The 19,414-nt window shown below is 57.7% G+C and overlaps 1 protein-coding gene across 15 annotated transcripts; it reads left to right on the top strand.

The window, feature by feature from the left end:
• The first annotated feature begins 1,175 nt into the window (after window positions 1–1,175).
• On the top strand, window positions 1,176–19,320 carry KASH5 (KASH domain containing 5). Of its 15 annotated transcripts, none has more exons than XM_074308177.1 (21): window positions 1,295–1,410; window positions 3,086–3,194; window positions 9,876–9,980; window positions 10,388–10,574; window positions 10,870–10,922; window positions 11,382–11,433; window positions 11,729–11,890; window positions 12,186–12,303; window positions 12,665–12,715; window positions 13,865–13,942; window positions 14,329–14,385; window positions 14,649–14,708; window positions 14,916–14,980; window positions 15,112–15,199; window positions 15,734–15,838; window positions 16,207–16,265; window positions 16,645–16,710; window positions 16,975–17,044; window positions 18,647–18,711; window positions 18,923–19,045; window positions 19,135–19,320. In XM_074308177.1, exons 2-21 carry the CDS (start codon window positions 3,128–3,130, stop codon window positions 19,277–19,279), a joined length of 1,776 nt encoding a protein of 591 aa, XP_074164278.1. In that variant the 5' UTR covers window positions 1,295–1,410; window positions 3,086–3,127; the 3' UTR covers window positions 19,280–19,320. The 15 variants fall into 15 exon arrangements, with proteins under 15 accessions (XP_074164268.1, XP_074164275.1, XP_074164267.1 ...); XM_074308163.1 differs by having other exon boundaries at window positions 1,297–1,575; window positions 18,926–19,045; XM_074308162.1 differs by having other exon boundaries at window positions 1,297–1,575.
• The last annotated feature ends 94 nt before the right edge of the window (window positions 19,321–19,414 follow it).

The following is a 19,414-nucleotide window of genomic DNA, read 5'->3' as shown; positions in this document are numbered from 1 at the left end:
CTTTCTGAGATTTTAATGCGTCTGGTGTGGATGGGAAATTCGTTGTCCTAGATTCAGGGTTAGAAAATTGTAACCTAAAGGAGCGGAAGGAGCAGGTCATTTTTTTCACCCTGACTCACTCCGGCCTTTACCATGCGCGTCTCTCCCAAACGTGCCTTGTCCCACCTGGAAAGCGTTCTGCACGTGCGTGAGCCCAGTGGGCACAGAACCCCGGGGATGATCTCGTCCGCAGCGTCGCGGCTCTAGGAGAGCGGGCCGCAGAACGCCGGCATTTACCCTGCCGGGGTGGGCGGGGAGGCGGCCGGCACCGCCTTGCGGGGCGCCGTAACCGGCTTGGCCACCAGGTGCTGCTCAAAGCCAGCTCCCAACTTGTGGTCAGAAGGGCCCTCCCCCTCCCGCGCGCCCCGCGGGCGGTTCCGCGCACGTGACGCAGGGCCAGCCGGGCTCCATCCCCCTTCCTAGAGGATGAGCCCTTCAGCCCGCGGCCTCTCGGCTAAAGGAGCATGTAAAGCTCCGCAGTGAGCGCGGGGCGTTCAGCACGGCTTCCCGCCTAGTTCTCCAGCGGGGGCAGGGGGATGAGCGCCCCCGAGCAGGGGGACCCCGCGGCTTCCCAGGCGTGCCCGCAGCCCCGGCGCTGGCCGTTCTGGGGGCGCCCCCAGCTCCCTTCGTCGGGCCGCGTGGCGCGCGTAGCCCGAGGGCGGAGCTGCTGCCCCCGGGCCTTACTGGGAGCAGCCGAGGGGCGTGGCCGGGCGGGGGCGCGAAAAGCCGGGAAGTCCCCGGAAAGCCGACGTCCGGGGGACCGGGAGTCACCGGAGCTAGAGGGGCGTGACGGCGAGACTTTATTCAACGCTTGGGAGTCCAGGGAGGACCCCGGGCAACGTGGCTACCAAGAGTGGGGGCCCCCCTGCTGGAGGGAAGGGGGCGCTCCTGCCTCGGGGTGGCTAAGCTCCAGCCTCCCCTGCCTCTCCCAGACGCGTTCCAAAGCATCCCTGGAAAGGCTTAGGCCCACCAAGACCCGGCCCCTGGCTGGAGGAGGGGGAGGGGTGAAGAAAGGGCCGACCCCAAACCGCCCAGCTCAGGGGTCGCCCTCCCTGGAGCAGGACTGGGAAGAAGGGTCTATGCGCAGGCGTGAAACTTTGGCCGCGACGCACGCGCATATCTTGGCAACGGTTGTTCTATTCGTGCGCCTGCGCCCTGCCTCGAGGGCGGGGCGCCTGAGGGGCAGGGGCATAGTGAACGCAAGGCGCATGCGTACTCACGAGAGCCGCCGCTTCTACGCCCTAGGCCTGCTGATTCTGGCGGGAAAAGGCGCGGCGCCCCGCACCGGCCCCCGGCTTCCCGCCAGTTGTCGAAGCCCAAATTTCAAGGGGCGAGCTCCTCACCGTGATTGTCAGAGAGAAGGGGAGCCGGGTACCCTAAGACCTCCCGGGAGAGAGGGAGCCCCAAACCTGTGAGAAAGTGCCCCCAAACCCTGGGAGAAGGAACCCTGGGAGAAAGGACTCCCCAAACACTGAGAAAGGCTCCCACAAACCGGCCAGAACTCCCAAGCCTGTCAGAGAGTGAGCCCCAAATCCTGTGAGAAAGTGCTCCCCAAACCCTGTGAGAAGTGCTCCCCAGCCCTGTGAGAAAGTGCTCCCCAAACCTTGTGAGAAAGTGCTCCCCAAATCCTGTGAGAAAGTGCTCCCCAAACCCTGTGAGAAAGTGCTCCCCAAATGCTATGAGAAAGTGCTCCCCAAACCCTGTGAGAAAGAAACCCCCAAACACTGTGAGAAATAAACCCCCAAACCCTGTGAGAAAGTGCTCCCCAAACCCTGTGAGAAAGTGCTCCCCAGCCCTGTGAGAAGTGTTCCCCAAACCTTGTGATAAAGTGCTCCCCAAACCTTGTGAGAAAGTGCTCCCCAAACCCTGTGAGAAAGAAACCCCCAAACCCTGTGAGAAAGTGCCCCCAAACCCTGGGAGAAGGAACCCTGGGAGAAAGGACTCCCCAAACACTGAGAAAGGCTCCCACAAACCGGCCAGAACTCCCAAGCCTGTCAGAGAGTGAGCCCCAAACCCTGTGAGAAAGTGCTCCCCAAACCCTGTGAGAAAGGATCCCCCAAACCCTGTGAGAAAGTGCTCCCCAAACCCTGGGAGAAAGTGCTCCCCAAACTCTGTGAGAAAGTGTTCCCTAAACCTTGTGAGAAAGTGCCCCCAAACCCTGGGAGAAAGAAACCCCCAAACCCTATGAGAAATAAACCCCCAAACCATGTGAGAAAGTGCTCCCCAAACCCTGTGAGAAAGAAACCCCCAAACCCTGTGAGAAAGTGCCCCCAAACCCTGGGAGAAGGAACCCTGGGAGAAAGGACTCCCCAAACACTGAGAAAGGCTCCCACAAACCGGCCAGAACTCCCAAGCCTGTCAGAGAGTGAGCCCCAAACCCTGTGAGAAAGTGCTCCCCAAACCCTGTGAGAAAGGATCCCCCAAACCCTGTGAGAAAGTGCTCCCAAACCCTGTGAGAAAGGATTCCCCCAAACCCTGTGAGAAAGGAACCCTTTGAGAAAGGGTTCCCCAAACACTGAGGCTCCCACAAACTTGTCAGAACTCCCAAGCCTGTCAGAGAGTGACCCCCAAATCCTGTGAGAAAAAACCCCCAGCCTTGTGAGAAAGAATCCCCCAAACCCTGGAAGAAAGTGCCTCCCAAGCTTGTCAGAGAGGCTGCTAGCCATGTTAGAAAGGACCCCAATAGTGTTGGTGAAATCCTGCAGCCTGTTTTGACCCCCAGTCTTGTCAGGCACCAGAGCTGGTCAGAGAGAGGACCCTCCCCAAGGCAAACTTTGTCAGAAATGGCCCAAAATGTTGCTGAACATCCCAAAGACTCTTAGAGCTGCCCCCCTCAGCTCCCAGATCCTTCAAGGAGGTCCTGGGGAGCTGAACCGCCAATCCTGTGGGTGAAAGGCCTCTGTGGCCCCCGTGAGGGAGCCCAGCCCAGGCCCCAGGCGCCGGGGGAGAAGGGGAACAGGCTCTGGATAATGATCTAGACTCAGTAATTAAAATGTTGGGGGGCAGGCGGGGCTGGCTCAGGTCTCAGTCCTCTCTCTGCTTACAGGGAAACAGCAGCCACCGCCTGAGCTGGCCCCCCTCGGCCTCCATGGACGTCAGGCAGAGCCAGGGGGCAGACAGCCAAACCCCCAGACCCGCCAGCCCTTCGCCAGAAAGTGGGTAACTAAACCTTCCCGTGGGGGGCTGGGTGGGGCATGGGCAGGGCCTCAGAGGCCCTGGGGTTCAGGGGATAGGTGGGTCCTGACTGGTGGGGAAAGGCAGCTCACTGTGGGGGGAGTACTGGGTCCTGGACAGCAAAAAAAGGGAGAATGGGGGAAGAAAGCAGCCCCCTACTGTGCTTGCCCCCCGCGAGGACCCTTCTAGGGAGGACAAAGCAAGGTAGGCCCGGTGATAAAGAAGAGCCAGGCACTACAGTGGGCATGGGTGAGGCAAAGGCACGGGGCAGAGCCTGGCAAGGCATGGGGAATGGCCCCAGCCTGGGGGCCCCACTTTGGAATTGTGTCACCTTGGGCCCAAACCTTTGTTCCATTGAACCCCGATTCCGTTCCCAGAAAAATGAAACGTTTTTACTCTTAGGTGAGAGGTTACCTTCTCTTGGCCTCAGTTGCCTGGCATGTAAATTCAGAAGAAATGGCCTCTAATGAGTCTCAGGAAGATGTCCTTAAGGGATGAATCTGGGGAGTGAGCCAAGGCAAGGGATTTTGTGGGGTTCAGCTGCCAGCCAAGAGCTGGTGTGTGTGTCAGGGCAGCATCCTGCAGGGTGGGCTCCAAGGTGGAAGGTCACATTGCTGGTGGGGAGACCGCAGGATCGAGGAGCAGGGGGACCCCGGAAAGTTTCAGTGGCAAAATCTAGCCGGGGACGGCTTAAGAGTTTGTCCCGGGCTGGGTCCGGCCTCAGTGTTCCCTCATGGAGAAAGAGAGGTGACTGTCCGTGGGTGACCCCTCTCAGCCTCTAGCAGGAGGGTGCCGCTCAGACCGAGAATTAGCCTCCTGTCAGCGAGCCTGGGCCCTCAGGGGCCCCAAACCTTGGGCTGCGCTCTGGGCGGTGCAGGAACCTCCGACTTCTTCCCGGACATCCAGACCCGGAGGAGGAAGTGAATGGCCCAGGAAACCTCTCTGCCAAGTGGCAAAGTAGGAGCAGAGAGGAAGGGTTGTCCTGGAAGCGACCCTCCCAAAGTGGAGCAGAAATCCCAGCAGTCTTGGGGAGGGGGCTGGGCAAGTCCCTGCGCCATCTCAGAACTTGTGATAGCCAAGAAAGCGAGCTAGAAGCTGGTGCTCTGGATTGGAAAGGACAGATCAAAAATGGTTCAAAGAATAGGAGTCGTCTCTATGCATAAAACTGTACAAGTGGCCTAGCGGGCTCCAGAGGAGCAAATTCTGAAGAAGCAAGGGGAAGATAGAGGAAACGCCAAAGAGGAGGATAAAATTGTTTGAGAGAGGGAACAATAAATGCTAAAACAGAGGAGAAGGACTTTCTACCTAGAGGAGGAGTGAGGAAGGAGTGAGGTCACTGCTCATCACAATAGTGATAATGCATGAAGAAGGGGCTGGGGCTGTGTGTGGGGAAGTTACTCCATTTTTAAAATTTTTGTTCCATTTGCCTCATGAAAGAGAATGATCTTGACTTGCAAAGAATAGAGTAAAATTGGCTAATAGGCTATTGAAATCCAAGATAAGGAGAGGAGATGGTGAGAATGCCAAGTAGCCTTTGACGAGTTCCAAGTCACTGTGCAGACGAACAATATCCCACAATGCCGCAAGAACCACATGTTGTATGATAAACATGAATGCTGGCTAACAGGCCGGATGGAGGGGACCGGAGAAGGGCAAACATCCCCATTTCCAACACAGAAAGAAAATGGCCAGTGAGCTTGACTTTAACTCCTATCCAGATTCTATCTCTTATTGAAGACTTTGTTAATAAACGTTCTGAACAGGAAGCAGTGGTGACAGAGCCTCATGGCTTCCCCAAGACTATTCCCTGCCAGGCTTATTCTTATTTCCTTCTTTGACAAAGTTATCCTGTGAGTAAATTTGAGGAATACAACGAGGAAGTTAACCAAGATTACAGTCTTTCATGCACCTGATTACATGAAGAGATATGGACTAGACTGTACTCGACAGAAAAGTTTTCAGAACACTCCCAGACAATAGGCATGAGTTATTCTAGAGAATATTTGTATTAATGACTTGGTTAAAGACTCATGTCTTTATCTATTAGATTTGCAGATGAAACAAAGCTGGGAAAGGCCGCAAACACAGTGGATGAAAACCGAAAAGCTTTTTTTTTTTATTGCTGTTTCAGACACGATGGCTAAATGCTTTGGATACAAAAATAAAAAAAGTCACCATCCTCACGGAACTTAGTCTGGGGGAGGCAGAGACACCATGTACACATATAAATATATACAAATTAGCAGATGAAGAATGATCAGGGAAGTGAAGTTTCCCATAGAAGATATTGGCTTGGGTTGAATTTTGAAGAGAAGAGGATTTAAATTTTTTTGGAGGAAATTGGGAGTAAGTGACTTGTTCAGGTCATGCAACTAGTAAGTGAGGCTAGATTTGAACTCAGGTCTACCTGCCTTCAAGAAGTGGTGTTCTATTCACTGTACCTTCCCAATATGGGATTTTGAGAGAGAGAAATGAAGATGTGGATTCTGGCCAGTTCAAAGGCACTGAGACTAGAAATGGAAGGTTGTATGTGAGGAACACCAAGAAGCCTGGTTTTTCTGGACCTCAGAGTTCCCTGTTGTACATGAATAATATATAGCAGGATTGGAAAGGTAGGCCGAAGCTGGCTGGTGAAGGGCTTTAAAAGCAAAACAAAGAGTTTACATGCGCTCACCGGCATCCGAGCTGAGCTGGCTCTTCCAAATCTCCAATTCCATGACCCTGTGATATTTGATCCTAAAGGCAATAAATAGCCTTCGGAATTTGTTTAGTGCAGGAAGATCTCTTTGGCTGCTATGTAGAATATAGATTGAAGAGGGAGAGACTTGAAGTGGGAGAGATCAATTAGGAGACTAAGGAGAGAGTCTTGGCAAGAGAGGCTAAGGGCCTGAAGGAGGGCGGGGGCTGTGCGAGTAGAGGGAAGACACAGATGGGGAAAATGCTGCGAAAATGGAAGAAACATTTGCCAATTGATTGGTTATGTGGGAGTGAGAGAGGGAAGAGCTGAGAGGGACTCCAAGGTTGGAAACCTGGGTGACTGGAAGGATGGTGATGCTTTCAGTAAAAATAGGGCAGCTGGGAAGAGGGCTGGGTTTGGGGGAAGGAGGTCTGTTTTGCACGTGTTGAATCTTCAGTGCCTACCAGACACCCCGTGCAGCCAAAGCCGAGTAATTGGAGACAGTTCTCATACACAGCTCAGGGAGTCATCTGCTTAAAATTAAACGCATGAAAGATGATGTCACCAAGTAAGAAAGCATAAAAAAGAGAAGAGGGTTAGGGTGGGAGAAGAGCTTTGGGGTACAGTGGTGAAGACAGACACGAATAACAGTCACTGATTTAAAGCTGGAAGATATTTTACAGATTACCTAATCCACCCCCACCCCCAACCAAGGCTTGCCCACACAGAAGCCACAGAGAACTGGAGACCAGGTTTTCTCCTCCAACTTAGCACTCAAAAAGGGGGCTGAGGAATCACCAGACCAATTGGAAGAGTCTCCTTGAGGCTTTTCTGGATGCCCACTGAGGAAAGGGTGATCCAAAGTGTCAAGATCCCAGAAGTCATGCCAGCTAGAAATTATGCAGCGATAATGTCCAGTCAAGGTCAGAAAGTGAGCAAGTTTGTGAGTTGGAAGACTTGAAGCTCCACAGCGGTTCACCTGTAGAAGATCTGGGGCTTGGAGAAAGCCCTAGTTTCAACCAGAATCCCTGGGATGACAGCCACAAAAGTGAATGGGATCTTAGGGTCCCTACAGCACAGTGTCCGGGATTAGGGAATTGGTGGTCCCATGGCCCCCATCCCAGCTGTACCACATCTGGAACATCTTGTTCTGTTCCAAAGACAACATTTCAGGAACAATGCTAGTATAAGAGAGAACTATTTTGTGAAGGCACAGGGGATGTTTAACTTGTAGAAGACTTAAAGGGCACCAAATTGCCATTAAAGGAATAATTTGCCTTGTACGTGGCCACAGAGGGCCAAACTAGTAAGAATAAATGGAAGTTGCTGAGACTCAGGCTTAGGTTTAATCTTAGGGGAAATTTCCCAATGATTTGAGTTCTCCAAATATGGAGTGGACTACCTGTGGAAGTAGTGGGTGCCCCCTCATTAGAGGTGTAGTGGACACTGTTCTGGTTACTAAGGACAGAAGGACAAAAATGTCCTTGTCCTCTGCTCAGCCTAACTCGGTGATCTCCGATTGTAACTCTCTGTGGTCCTGAGTGTGCACAGAGGTAGACATGAGGATGGGGTGGGCAAAGACAGTTATAAGTGAGGGACAAAGATGGAAAAGTTGTTTCATAGGAGAGAAACGGGAAAGACAGGTGAAGGAGAGAGCTGGGGGAGATGCAGAGATGGGTGCAACGGGGCCAGGATGAGCACAGAGAAGGGATTCAGACATGGCAGATGAGGGCAGAGACATGTGAGACAGACGGAGAGACTGGGAAGGTAAGGAAATGGGTGCAGATGTGTGGACCGAGACAGAGTGTCCGAAAGGTGCGAGGTATGGCAAGGAGAGGGAAACTGTCTGAGGAAGTGGGCTTCTGAAGGCCAGATATACAGCTGATGGACAATTTAGGAATAAAGCACAGAGACACAGGAAGGAGATAGACTCCAAGGTGGGAGATGTGGACACACATAGGCAAAGGTGTGAATATCGACCTATCAGAAACAGGGAAGATGTGCCCAAAGATAGGAGGACCTTGACTCCACTCCAAGGATCCCTCTCCCTGCCTGCCTGCTTTCATTTCTGAGTTGATGACGTCTGTACAGAGCAGAGCAGCTGGATGGGATAAGGAGAGGTTCACATCGGGGGCTGGGGTCAGACAGCCGGAGACAGTTCCGCCAGGGATCGATGTAGCTTCCCGACAGTTATTGGATTGTTCTTGCCACTTGGGACTCCGGCTCCTCCCAGTATTCTGTGCTCCTGCTCAGCCCACCTCTCTGCCTATCATAGAGATCTTCAAGGGTCCTGTTGGCTATGCAAGAGAGAGAGGGCACTGGAATATTGAAAGAACTTGTCAATTAGCCCCCTCCTCTATTCTCCTTTTCTTCCCTAACCCTTTCTCGAGGGACAATAATTTATCACTACTCCCCACTCTGGTCCTCCACTGTCCCATATTTTCAGGGAAACCTAAGCGTTAGCGTCTGAAAGGTTGGTCTGATCTCACGCAGTCAGTCAACAGACATTTATTTAATGCCTACTAGGTGCCAGGCAATGTGCTAAATTTCCAAACAATATGGAAAACTAGTCCGTTTTTTCAGGAACTCACAGTCTAATGGGAGAGAGATGCACTGGATATCTTGGAGAAAGTCAAATGACTCCTAGAATGGAGAATTGGGAAATGCTTCCTGGAATTGAGCTGGGCTTCAGGGGAGCCTGGCAGAGAGGAGGAGGGAGACTTCCAGACATGGAGGATCACCAAGGGAAATAGCAGGAGGAAGGAGCTGGAGGCTCTTGTGGGAGGAACAGCAAAGGGGTCGCTGGATCATAAAGTACACGGAAAGGAGGAAAGTTTTCAGACAGGAAGGACAGGAGTGGCAGGTTAGGAGGGACTGTGATCCTGGAGAGCGAGCAGCTGGAGTTATTGTTGGGGGGAGAACACGGTCCCGGTCCTTCTTCTTCGGAAGATCCATTTGGAAGTTGAGTACAGGGTTGCCTGGGCTGGGGAGACATCTGAAGCAGGGAGAGCAACCAGAATATTAGTGCCATAGTCCAGGATAAGGTGATGGGGCTTACATCAGAGACAGGGCCATGACCAAAGAGAGAAAAGGATGTGATGATGTGAGGGTGAAATCTGGTGAGGGACTGGCTGTGGGTGAGGTGAGAGAGCAGCGTGTTGGAGCGGACTTTGGATGGTGTTGCCCTTGAGAGTAAGGTTGGAAAAGGCAGCGCTCTGGGGAAAATATAACGAGTACTTTTGGCGGTCCACTAAGAGGTTTCTGGGCCATCCCATTGGAGAGTCCAGAAGGCAGCTGGAGATGTAAGTCTGGAAGTCAGCAGAGAAGTTCGAGCCTGTGAGAATCAGCAGTAGTCAAATCCTTGGGAGCCGGGGAGATGACAAGTGAGGATGGAAGAGGGCCCAGGACAGACCCCGAGGGACACCGTGGTGAGAGGGGGAGATGTGCTAGAGGATCGAGCAAAGGAGACTGAGAAGGAGAAGTCAGGGAGGGAGGAAGAGAACGGGGCGAGGGGGTGGGAGACAGAGACTGAGGGACACAGGAGAGAGGAAAGGGGTTTCTCTCCAAGAAGAGAGAATCTAGGAGAGGATGATGAGCAGTGTCCAAGGCGGCAGAGGTCAAGAGGCAAAAGCATCCAGAAAAGGCCATTATTTTAGTAACTTGAAGAGAATTTGAAAGAGTGAAAGGGAAGGAAGCGGAGACAGATCCTAAGTGGCCTTCCCAAGGAGTTTCACCACAAAAGGAGGGCCAGGGTGGAATGGGACTCCTCAGGGATTGAATGAAGGTTTCTGGGGCTGAGGGAGACAAGGGTATGTTTGGAGGCAGCAGGGAAGCAGCCAGGGGCTGGGAGACATTGAAGAGGCAAAGGGAAGATCTGCTGGAGCAAATGGGAGGGAGGGAAAGACTGGTGCAGGCAGAAGGCTTGGGGGATTGGGGTCTAACCAGTTTCCCACCTTTGCCCTTCCCATCTCTATTCTCTTCCTAGTTGTGCTTTGGGATCAGCCTGAGGACTGGGGGCTTGGGGCCACACTCAGCCTGGAGGAGCAGGTGCTCAACTCTACTTTTGAAGCTTGTGATTCCGAAAAGAAAGGTGAGGAGGGAGGCCACTGGGAAATCCTGGGGAGGAGGCCTCCACTGAGAACCTTGTGACTAAGGGAGCCAAAGGTGGAACTCTGGTGCATAGTGGCCAACCTGGCTGAGGGACTGATCCAGCCAAGGGACTGATCCGGCTGAGGGACGGACCCGGCTGAGGGACGGACCCGGCTGAGGGACTGACCCCGCCGAAGGACTGATCCGGCTGAGGGACGGACCTGGATGAGGGAACGGGGTGAATTGGAGGTCTCTAGGAGCACGGAGCACTGGGGGGGCAGGTGAAGGCCCAGATGTCTTAGGGAAGAGGATGCCCTGGGAATCCTTAGAACTGGCCCACAGGAGCCTGGGAGAACCTGGAGGAGGGCCAAGCCTGGACTTACCCAAGCTCCTCCCTGCTGTCTGTAGGTGTGGTAGCTGTGGGGCAGGTTCTGGCCTATCTAGAAGCAGTGACGGGGCGCAGTCCCCAGGACAGTGACCTGTGCAGCTTGGCCCAGGCCCTGGACCCCAGTGGGGAGGGCCCCACCGCCATTGTAAACCGAGCCACCTTCTTCAGCATCATGCAGGACTGGATCGCCACCTGCCAGCTGGGGCCGTGGGTGTCCCCTCTCCTTCTCTGGTCCCTGGGCCCCAACCCTGGGTGTGACCCCAGACGCCCGGTGGGAGTCTGTCATGGGCGTGGGAGGCGGGAAGGGGGCACTGGTCCCTGCCCATCCATCCTCCTTATCTCCCCGCCTCCTCTCGTCCTTTCCAATGGGCCTGAGTGGGCTCTGGCCATCTGGCCTGCGCTCCATCCTGCTGGGCCTCCTCCTCTGGCTGGGCTTTCCTCCCGCTGCTAGCCCAGGAGGGCTGGGCCTGCAGGCTTTCTGAGCTTCCTCCCTTTGCTGCAGGGGATTAGAGCTGGAGGAGGAGGCAGCCGTGGAACCCAGCGTCCTGCCATCTGGTAAGGCCTATTTATAGCCTGAAGCAGGCCAGTCCAGGGTCAGGCAGCGGGGGGACTTCCCAGGGAGTCCGGGGCCCTCCCCCCTATCACATTGGATGCCCTCCAAAGTGCCGGTCCACTCTGCCGTCCCCATCCTTTCTGGGCCCTGCCAGGCGCTCCCTTCTCCAGCCTTGCCCTTCCCGATGGGGTGAGAACCTTCAGCCCCTTTGCCTGCTGCCCACTCTGAGCCAAGCCATCTCTCCCTCTCTCCGCCCGTTTGCTTTCCTCTTTGGTGGGCTGCTTTTAGGCTGGATGACCCCTAACGTTCCTTCCTGCCCGTATCCTGTGACGGGGGAGGGGGGCCTCAGGCTGTCCCCGGGGAGGGCCTGGCTCCTTGGCCGTGGGGGGCAGAGGGTCTCACGGACCGCTTCCGTCACTGCTCACGGCCTCCTGGCCATCTGTGTGTCCGTGTTGACGTAGGAATCCCAGCCCAGCTGGAGAGCTATGGAGACGAGGAGCTGGGGCCCGAGCTGTAAGTAGGCCTTGGAGGGGGCCTGGGGACCCTTAGCCCTTACTGTGCCCAGGCCCTGGGCTTGGGCAAGAATAGCCCAGGGCTCCGGGAAGCCAGGGGGGACCATGCCAGTGTGTGTGGACATGCAGCCCGCGTACACATACCTGCACCAGCTCTTAGGGAAAGATCCGGGAGGAAGAAGAAGGGAGACAAGCAGAGGGGTGGCCTCCTTAATCGGAGGGAGCCGGGGGCTACCAAGCCCTCTCAGAGAGGAGACTGGCCCCGGCCACCGAGCTGACGCTCCCTCGCCCCGCAGGCCAGCCACAGCCGAGCTGCTCAGCAACCTGGAGGAGCTGGAACTCAGCAACCGCCGGCTAGCGGGGGAGAACGCCAAGCTGCAGAGGAGCGTGGAGACGGCCGATGAGGGGGCCGCCCGCCTCGGGGAGGAGCTGGCCTCCCTGCGAAAGCAGCTCCGCAGGTGCCCCATGTCAGCCCCCAGCATCCGGGACCTTCCCATCCCTCTGGGACCCTCTCCCCAGGAACCTCTGAGGCCCCCCGAATCTGGGGTCACTCCCACCCCTGTGCTTCTTCCATCTACACTTCCCCTGGGGGTCCTTGATATATCCTTCCCTAGCCAACTCTTCTGACCTCTCCCAGTGCCTCGAATGTGAACTCTCTGGCCCCCAGGAGCCCCTTCCCACATGGTCTCTAGCCCAGTGTTCCCCATTGGCACCCAGTAGAGTCCTCCACCTATCTCTTCTTTCCTGACTCAGTTCCCAGCAGGCTTTGCAGTTTGCCAAGGCAGTGGATGAGGAACTAGAAGACATGAAGAGTTTGGCCAAAAGCCTAGAGGAGAAGAATCGCAGCCTTGTGGCCCAGGCCCGGCAGACGGTGAGCGGGGTCCCGGGCCAGTCTGCCCTTGCCCCCAGGTCCTGAAGGGAGGCCCTGGTCTGTTCTTCCCTTGACCCCAACCCTCACCTGCTGGCACAGAGCCTTTGGAGACACCCACCAAGGCAGGTGGATGAGTGGACAAAGCAGGAGCAGAGACCCGGGACCAAGTCTACCATGGGAGGGCATGGCGTCGGCGCTCTTGGGGAGGTCCTGGCAGGTCTCACTGCCACAGACTGGCCCAGCTCCTTGTGGCTCTGAGCCTGATGCCACAGAGGCTCCTCCAGCCTAGCACGGGAGGGGAGGGCCGGGCCCCGGAGGCCCCCACTGATGGCTTCGCTTTTCCCTTGTGATCCCTGGGCAGGAAAGAGAACAGCAGCAGCTGGTGGCTGAGGTGGAGACCCTGCAGGAGGAGGTAGGCCTGGGAAGTGAGAGAGGGTGTGGGCAGGGGGCTAACAGTGAGCAGCAGGAGCTTCCGGGGGGAGAGCAGCTCTCATCTCCTCCATCTGCATGATTAATATTCTCCATCCCCTTTCAAAGGCCACACAGCCAAGCGCCGCTTTCTGGCTTTGCTCCCTGCTGAGATGTAAATGCTCACCCTGGTCATTGCCCCAGCTCTGAGGGGCTGGCCAGAATGGCTCTGGCACTGCCCCGGCTTTTTGGGCTAAGGGGGCAGTGCCAGGTGAGCCCAGATCATCTGCGAGGGCGCAGACGTCAACCCCAGCCCAAACCGGGTCCCTTCAGTGTCGAGGGGGCCCCAGGGCAGGAGAGAAGCTATTCGTGGAGTCACTGGGTCCCAGAATTAGGCTGAAAGGGGCCAAGAGAGCAGGAGACAAACTGAGGCCCAAGGAAGGAAAGACTTATGCCAGTGGTCAGACATACATCAAGTCAGGGGCACTTCAGTATTCCAGGCTAATCCTGCCAGGGAGCACATTCTGGCCCAGAGAAGGGAGTCTAGGGTCCAAGTTGCCAGGAGGAATGGGAAGCAGGGCCAGGCGGGGACCCAGGTTGTCTGGCTCCAAGGCCAGAGAGGCGCCATTAACTGAACAGAGTCATCTTTGCCTCAGGAGTTAGCCCAGAGTCCCCGGGAAGCCTCCACCACTGCCAGGCCATGGGGCCAGGAGGAAAGGGAAAAGCAGAAACTCAGTCGCCCTCCCGCTCAGGGTCTGTCCCCCTCTATGTCCCTGGCGGTCACGAGGGTCAGGCAGGATGGCGCTCCCATGGAGCCACAGGGAGGGAGCAGGATCCTGCGGCCTGACCCAGAGGGCCTTCCGGGCTCCTTTGGGCTGACAGAGCAGGGCTGAGGAGATGACACCGGGGCGGGAAAGAAGAGCCGGGCGCCTTCCCGGCCCACACCTGCTCCTGGCAGCCGGGCAGGCCGTGACTCAGCGGCCGGGCCTCGATGGCCTTGCCTGCCCTTCACCAGACAGCCTGAGGCAGCTGACGAAGGCGACTTGGCGGGGAGCTGGCCGGATGCCCGGGCCAGGCCTTCGTCCCAGGGGCCCCGCTCCGCTCCGGGGCCGCTGCCCGAGCAGCCCGCCTGCTCTCTCCTGTGTCCCTCCAGAATGGGAAGCTGCTGGCCGAGAGGGACGGTGTGAAGAAGAGGAGCGAGGAGCTGGTCGTGGAGAAGGAGGCCTTGAGGGTACTGCCCCTGCCCCCCCGGGGGCCTCTGGGCCACCCCCCTCCTCAGGTCCCCTGGTCTAGGAGAGATCTTGGAGTGAATGTTGGTGATCGGCAGGGCTCCCTGGATGGATGGAGAAACTGAGGCCAGGAGAAGGGAACAGGCTTGCCCAAGCTCACACAGCTGCTGAGAGGCAGCTCAGCCTGGGACCCGGGTCTCCTGACTCCAAGTTTCCACTCCAGGGACTGAGGGTGCTGAGATCCCGGAGGGGGGCGGGGACCTTAGGGAAGTTTGAAGGCAAGGCTGTCCTCGGGGCTAGGGCTTGGGGGGAGAACAAATTGACCTCCTGGGAGCTCCAGGTCCAGCTCAGGCATGAACAGATGGACTGGCCCCTCTCCTCCCTGCAGCGTCAGCTGTGTGAGTATGAGAGCCTCATTTGTCATCGAGACCATGTCCTTTCTGAGGTGAGTGGGGGGGGACACACAAGGGGGGGTCAGCATGCCAGGTGGGCCACCCCTCCCCTCCTCCTCCCGTTCAGCCTCACCCTGAGGGGCGAGGACCAGGGGACAGGGGCCGTCCCTGGGCTAACCCAGCACGGCCGGAGGCCGGGGCGCCACTCGCCCCAGGAGCCCTCGTTTAGTCTCCCCCAGCCCGTTAACTCAGGGACCCAGGGACCCGGCCCCCCAGTCCCCCTCACTGACTCTGGGTCTGCTTCTGGGTTTGCCAGCGGACAAATCGGACAGAAAATCTGACCGAGGCCTTGGAGGAGTACAGGGCCACAATCCAGGTGGGTGCCAGGCCCTGGGCCGCGCTCCGCTTCCCTTGGGACGGGCCCTCTCCCCATCTCGGTCTTTATACCTCTGAAGGGTGGCTCAGGGACCCTTGGGGGGGCCACAGAGGAGGGGCCCCTGAGAGGGCACACGTGGGTGGGTGCTTGGCCCGGAGAAGGGAGGGCCGGCTGGGGGGGTCACTGCTTATATTCCCTCGCCCCTAGGAGCTGAAGCAGAAAATCTCCCACCTGGAGGAGCAGCTGAATCAGAGCCGGGAGGGGCCTGAGGGGTGAGTGAGGGAGGGGGCCGCTGGGTGGGGGCTGTGCCGCCTGTAGCCCCCAGGGAGTGACCCCGGGCAGCGGGAAGTGAGGGAGGGCTGCAGGGCAGACCAGGGGAAAGACTTCTCCATGGCCCGCCCAGGTTTCAAGAAGGGCCCCATGAGCTAGTGGGCGGATGGATGAAGCTGCACCCGCAGTCGCTGTGCTTGGAGATCGAGGCGATTCGGCAGGTGAGACCGTGAGGGCCGGAGATGGGCAGCCACAGGTCTTTGCCTAAGCTCTGTGACTGAGTGGAATTGGGGGCCTGACTCTTGACCTACAAGGGGCCCCTTCCCTTCTAGAAAGCCCTCAGAAACAGGACCCAATGGGCTCCAAAGAAGGGCGGATACACCCTTCCCTCCCCTGGGGTTGGGGCTCAGGGGGCTTCCTGGAGGCCAGAGGGGGCTAGTAAGCCAGCTGCTGCCCCCTCTCAGGAGCCTCGCCCCTGTCAGGGCCTCCTGCCCTGGTCTGGCCCCAGCCCTGACTGGGCCTCGATCCCGTCCCCCCAGCTGGACTCTTCCCCCAACCTGATTCTCTCCCCAGTCCCCAAATCTCTTCCCCTCCCCCAGCTCCTCCTCAGCCTTCCCACCCAGCGTCACCTCATCCCTTTGCATCGTGCTCCACTCCGGCCCAGCCCACAGTCCCACGTGTTCCTCGCCCCCCATCTCTGTGACGGGCCCTCTCCCCATCCGACCTGTCCTGATCACTCCCTCCTTCTCTCTCAGAGACATGAGCTGGGGGCCAGCCTTCTCAACCCTCTGTGTGGCTCCCAGCCTTGGGGAGAGCCCCTGGAGGGCCCCGGAGGAGCGGAGGCCCCCACCGAGGAGCCGGTGAGTGAGGGCTTCTGGGCCTGGGTTGGCTGAGGGCCGTGTCTCTGACTGAGGCGCCCCCCGCCTGCAGCCGGCATCTCCTGTGCTGCCTTAGGCCTTTGGGGTGCCCTAGAATGGGTTGTCTTAGTACTTTTCTATATCACGGCTCCTTTGTCTGATAAAGCCCGTGAGTCCCTTCTCCAAATGATTCCCTTGCAATCATTATCAGAATTAAAAATAACTGCCTTCCTGGAGCCCAGAGCCCTTCCCTAGAGAGAGAATGGGGGGAGAGGGTTTTGGGAAGTGGGGGCAGGGAGGAGCCGGGGAGCAGTCCGAGCAGAAGGGGGTCTGCAGGATGAGCCACCCAGCCCGCCCCATTCCTTTCCCAGAACACAGGCCAAGAGAAGTCACATGAACCACACAGCAGCTGGGAGGAGAAGAATTCCTGGTGCGCCCCCCCCCCCTTTCATCGCCTGCCTCAGCTTCCCTTCTCCCTCCCAGGCCGTAGCCCAGCCAGCACAATCCCTCTGGCTGCAGTCACTCTCAGCCCCAACCCATCTGGGGGCCCAGGTCATACCCTGCTCCCCCTCGCCCCTCCGAGCAGTCCCAGCCTATTGAGGATCCAGCTTATACCCCTTGGCAGCTCCTGTCAGGGCCCAGCCCTCGGAGAGCAGGAATCACCCCCCCCACCTTGGGAACCCAATTTCCTGTGCTCCCAGCCTGGCCTGGCCGCCCGCCTCCGGCCTCCCTCACCCACATCCCTTCTGCTTCCCTCCTCCCTCATGCTCCCGGCTGGCTCGCTTCCTTCCTGTGCTGCTCCTAATAAGGCTGCCGTCTTGGCGCCTAATTGGACTTGTCTGCCAGCTGAGATGGGCTCGGAGGGTCCCAGAGAGGTGATCCTGCCCCCAGCACTGGGCATGCGCTCCCTGAGGGAGCAGGCGCTAATGTCTGAACACAGTGGCCCATAGGCCTGGGGCCCTGGGGATAATGGGGGACCTCGAAACTGGGACCTCGGAGGGTTTCATGGCCGGGGCGCAGAGGCTTGGAGCCCATAGCCAGCAAAGGGGGTTGCTGAACCTGGGGAGCCCCAGAAGGAAAAGGGGGTCAGGCTGGGGGACAGCCGGGAATGAGGGGCTGACCTTAAGTCCTCCTCCCAGGTCACTCGAAGAGAGTCAAAAGAGCCAAAGTCAAAGAGGCGACGAGAAGGGGACGAAGCCCCAAGACACGGTATAGAAGCCCCAGCCCTTCCCATGCCAATGACTGCACAGATGGACTCGGTTTTTGTGCATGGGAGCGTGCGAGCACACGCACACACACACTCGCACATGCTCACACACAAGCACACACTCACACGCACACTCACACTCACACACTCACATGCCCCACTCCTGACCTGCGGAGGGCTGGATAATAAGCCACTCAATTCCTCTAATGAGCCTGAAGGCTTGTGGGAGGTGAATCTGGTCCCTGGGGAGCACACGGACACACACACACACACACACAAGGCACCCTGGGATATGTCCTGCCGTGTCAGACTGTGGAAGGCAGGCAGACAGCCCCAGGGCTCCCCGGGACTGGACACACGGAGGAAGGGTCCAGCAGCACAGGCTGCAGAAGGCCAGCTCCTGGCCCTCCTGCTCCATGGGGAATGCCGGGTTTCCCTCGTGAGAGCCTCAGTTTCCTCATCTGCAAAGCCAGGTTACATGAAATGATTGAAGGGTCCCCTGTTGTGGAAGGCAGTGACAGGGCCAGGGCTAGCTTGTGGTGGCAGACGTGGGGCTAGGCCCCAGCTCAGCTTTCAGAAGACGTAGTGGGGCTGCTGGGAGAGAAGTGGAGTCCAGATGGGCACAATCCCTGCCTTGGGGAGCTCCCGGGCAGTAGAGGGGTCAGGCCGGCCTCCATACAGTGCATGTGCATCAGAGAGCCAGTGGGGAGGGACAGGCAGGGACGGGGGGCAACAAGACCACCAGAAGAGCAAGATGGGGCCCTGAAGGAAAGAGCAGTGTGAGCAAAGAGAGCAGAGCCCTGCATCTGCAGGCCAAGCCCATTCCCCGGTCAGTGCCTCCATTTCCCCATATGTAAGAACTCCTGATGGGAAGGCATTTGGCAGGCCGGGAGGAGAGGGAGGCACTCTGAGCACAGGGAACAGTGCGACTGTGTGAGCAAAGGCCCAGAGACTTGGGAATCCATGGCCCAAAGAATGAGGAGCCCACAACCCAGAGTGCTTTGAGGGCCCGTAGCCCGCAGGATGGGAGGAGGGCCAAGCTCTGTGACTCGGTGGGCATTAGGGCTTTGGTCAGCCTGTGAATAGGATTCTGAGAGCTGGGGCCGGTCATGTGGCTGAGGGGAAAGAGGGTCTGGGGGCAGTGCATCTTGGCTGCATCCCACGTCAAACGGTCCCCATTCATGTGATCTCGGGCCTGTTTCCTTGTCAAAGGAGGGAGATGGATTGTAGCTTTGAGGTTTGTGGCACCCTCCATCTCCGAGTTACTAGTGCAAAGAGCAGAGCTAAGGAGCCTTTTGGGGGTTACACCTCCTGTCCCAGGGAAGGAACTATGGGAACAGGGAGGGAAGGGTCATGAAAGCCAGACATTTGAAGGTGAAATTAAAAAGAAATCGAGGCAGGAGACTTAGAGGGGGAATCCTCAGGACTTGAAAACTGGGAATTGAAGGCAAGAGAAAGTCCAAGGCTTTGGATGTGGGAGCCAGGGGCTCTGGTGGAAGATGACAGCTCTGTGACTGTGCCCCAGTTACTTTGGGGCTCCTGAGTGACTCATCTGAGTGGCCCTTTAGCTGCTGTACCTCAGGTCAGCCCCTTTGCTCCCTCAGGCTGCACACCCAACCATCCTCTGGGGACCACAGCCTGACGACCGGACCTGCCCTGATGCTGGCAGGTGAGGAAGCCGAGCATTGGGGGGCAGGCCGGGCCCTCGGAAGGGATGTGGGGAGAGTGCAGGATGGGCTGAGCCCCGGCCTCTGGGTCTGGCTCTGGGTCTGGCCACGCCTCTCTCCCCTTCTCTGTGTCTCTCCCCGGCCCACCCAAGGACCGGCGGGCCGGCTCCCCGTGTGGGTGCTGAGGGTGCCCGCGGCTTCCTTTGCTTCCAGCAGCCCCAGTGAGCCAGCTGTCCATCAGGCCCCGGAGCCTGTAATGAGCCAACTGGTTTCAGCTGAGAGGACGACAAGCTGGGGACAGATCTACCCTCTCCCCCTGGCTGCCCCGAGACACAGGTAGGCTGCCTTTGGGCTCCTGGCTTCGGGGCAGGCAGGGAACCCCCCCCCTCTGCCTATTTCTTCTGGCTGTGCCTTTTTTTCCCCAGGACTCCCAGCTTTTCAGGGGCCCAGCCTCCCATCCTGGGCCTCCTGTTCCTGCTGCTGCTGCTCTCTTTCCTGGTCCTGGTCTCCTCCAGGCCTCTGGCCTGGCCCCAACTCCAGCTGCACTACCTCCAGAGCCCACCAGTGTGAGCCCCGAAGTTTCTGATCCAATAAACTCCCTCCATGCCCCATTGGCAGCACTGTTCTTGGGGGGAGGGGCGGCAGCTGGAGTGAGTCACTTGGGGTGTGGCACCTGCTGCATGCACCCTGGAATCAGGGACGGGA

The sequence above is a fragment of the Sminthopsis crassicaudata genome, chromosome 3 (genome assembly GCF_048593235.1).
Source record: "Sminthopsis crassicaudata isolate SCR6 chromosome 3, ASM4859323v1, whole genome shotgun sequence".
NCBI lineage: Eukaryota > Metazoa > Chordata > Mammalia > Dasyuromorphia > Dasyuridae > Sminthopsis > Sminthopsis crassicaudata.
This window is presented reverse-complemented; position numbering and strand designations above follow the sequence as displayed.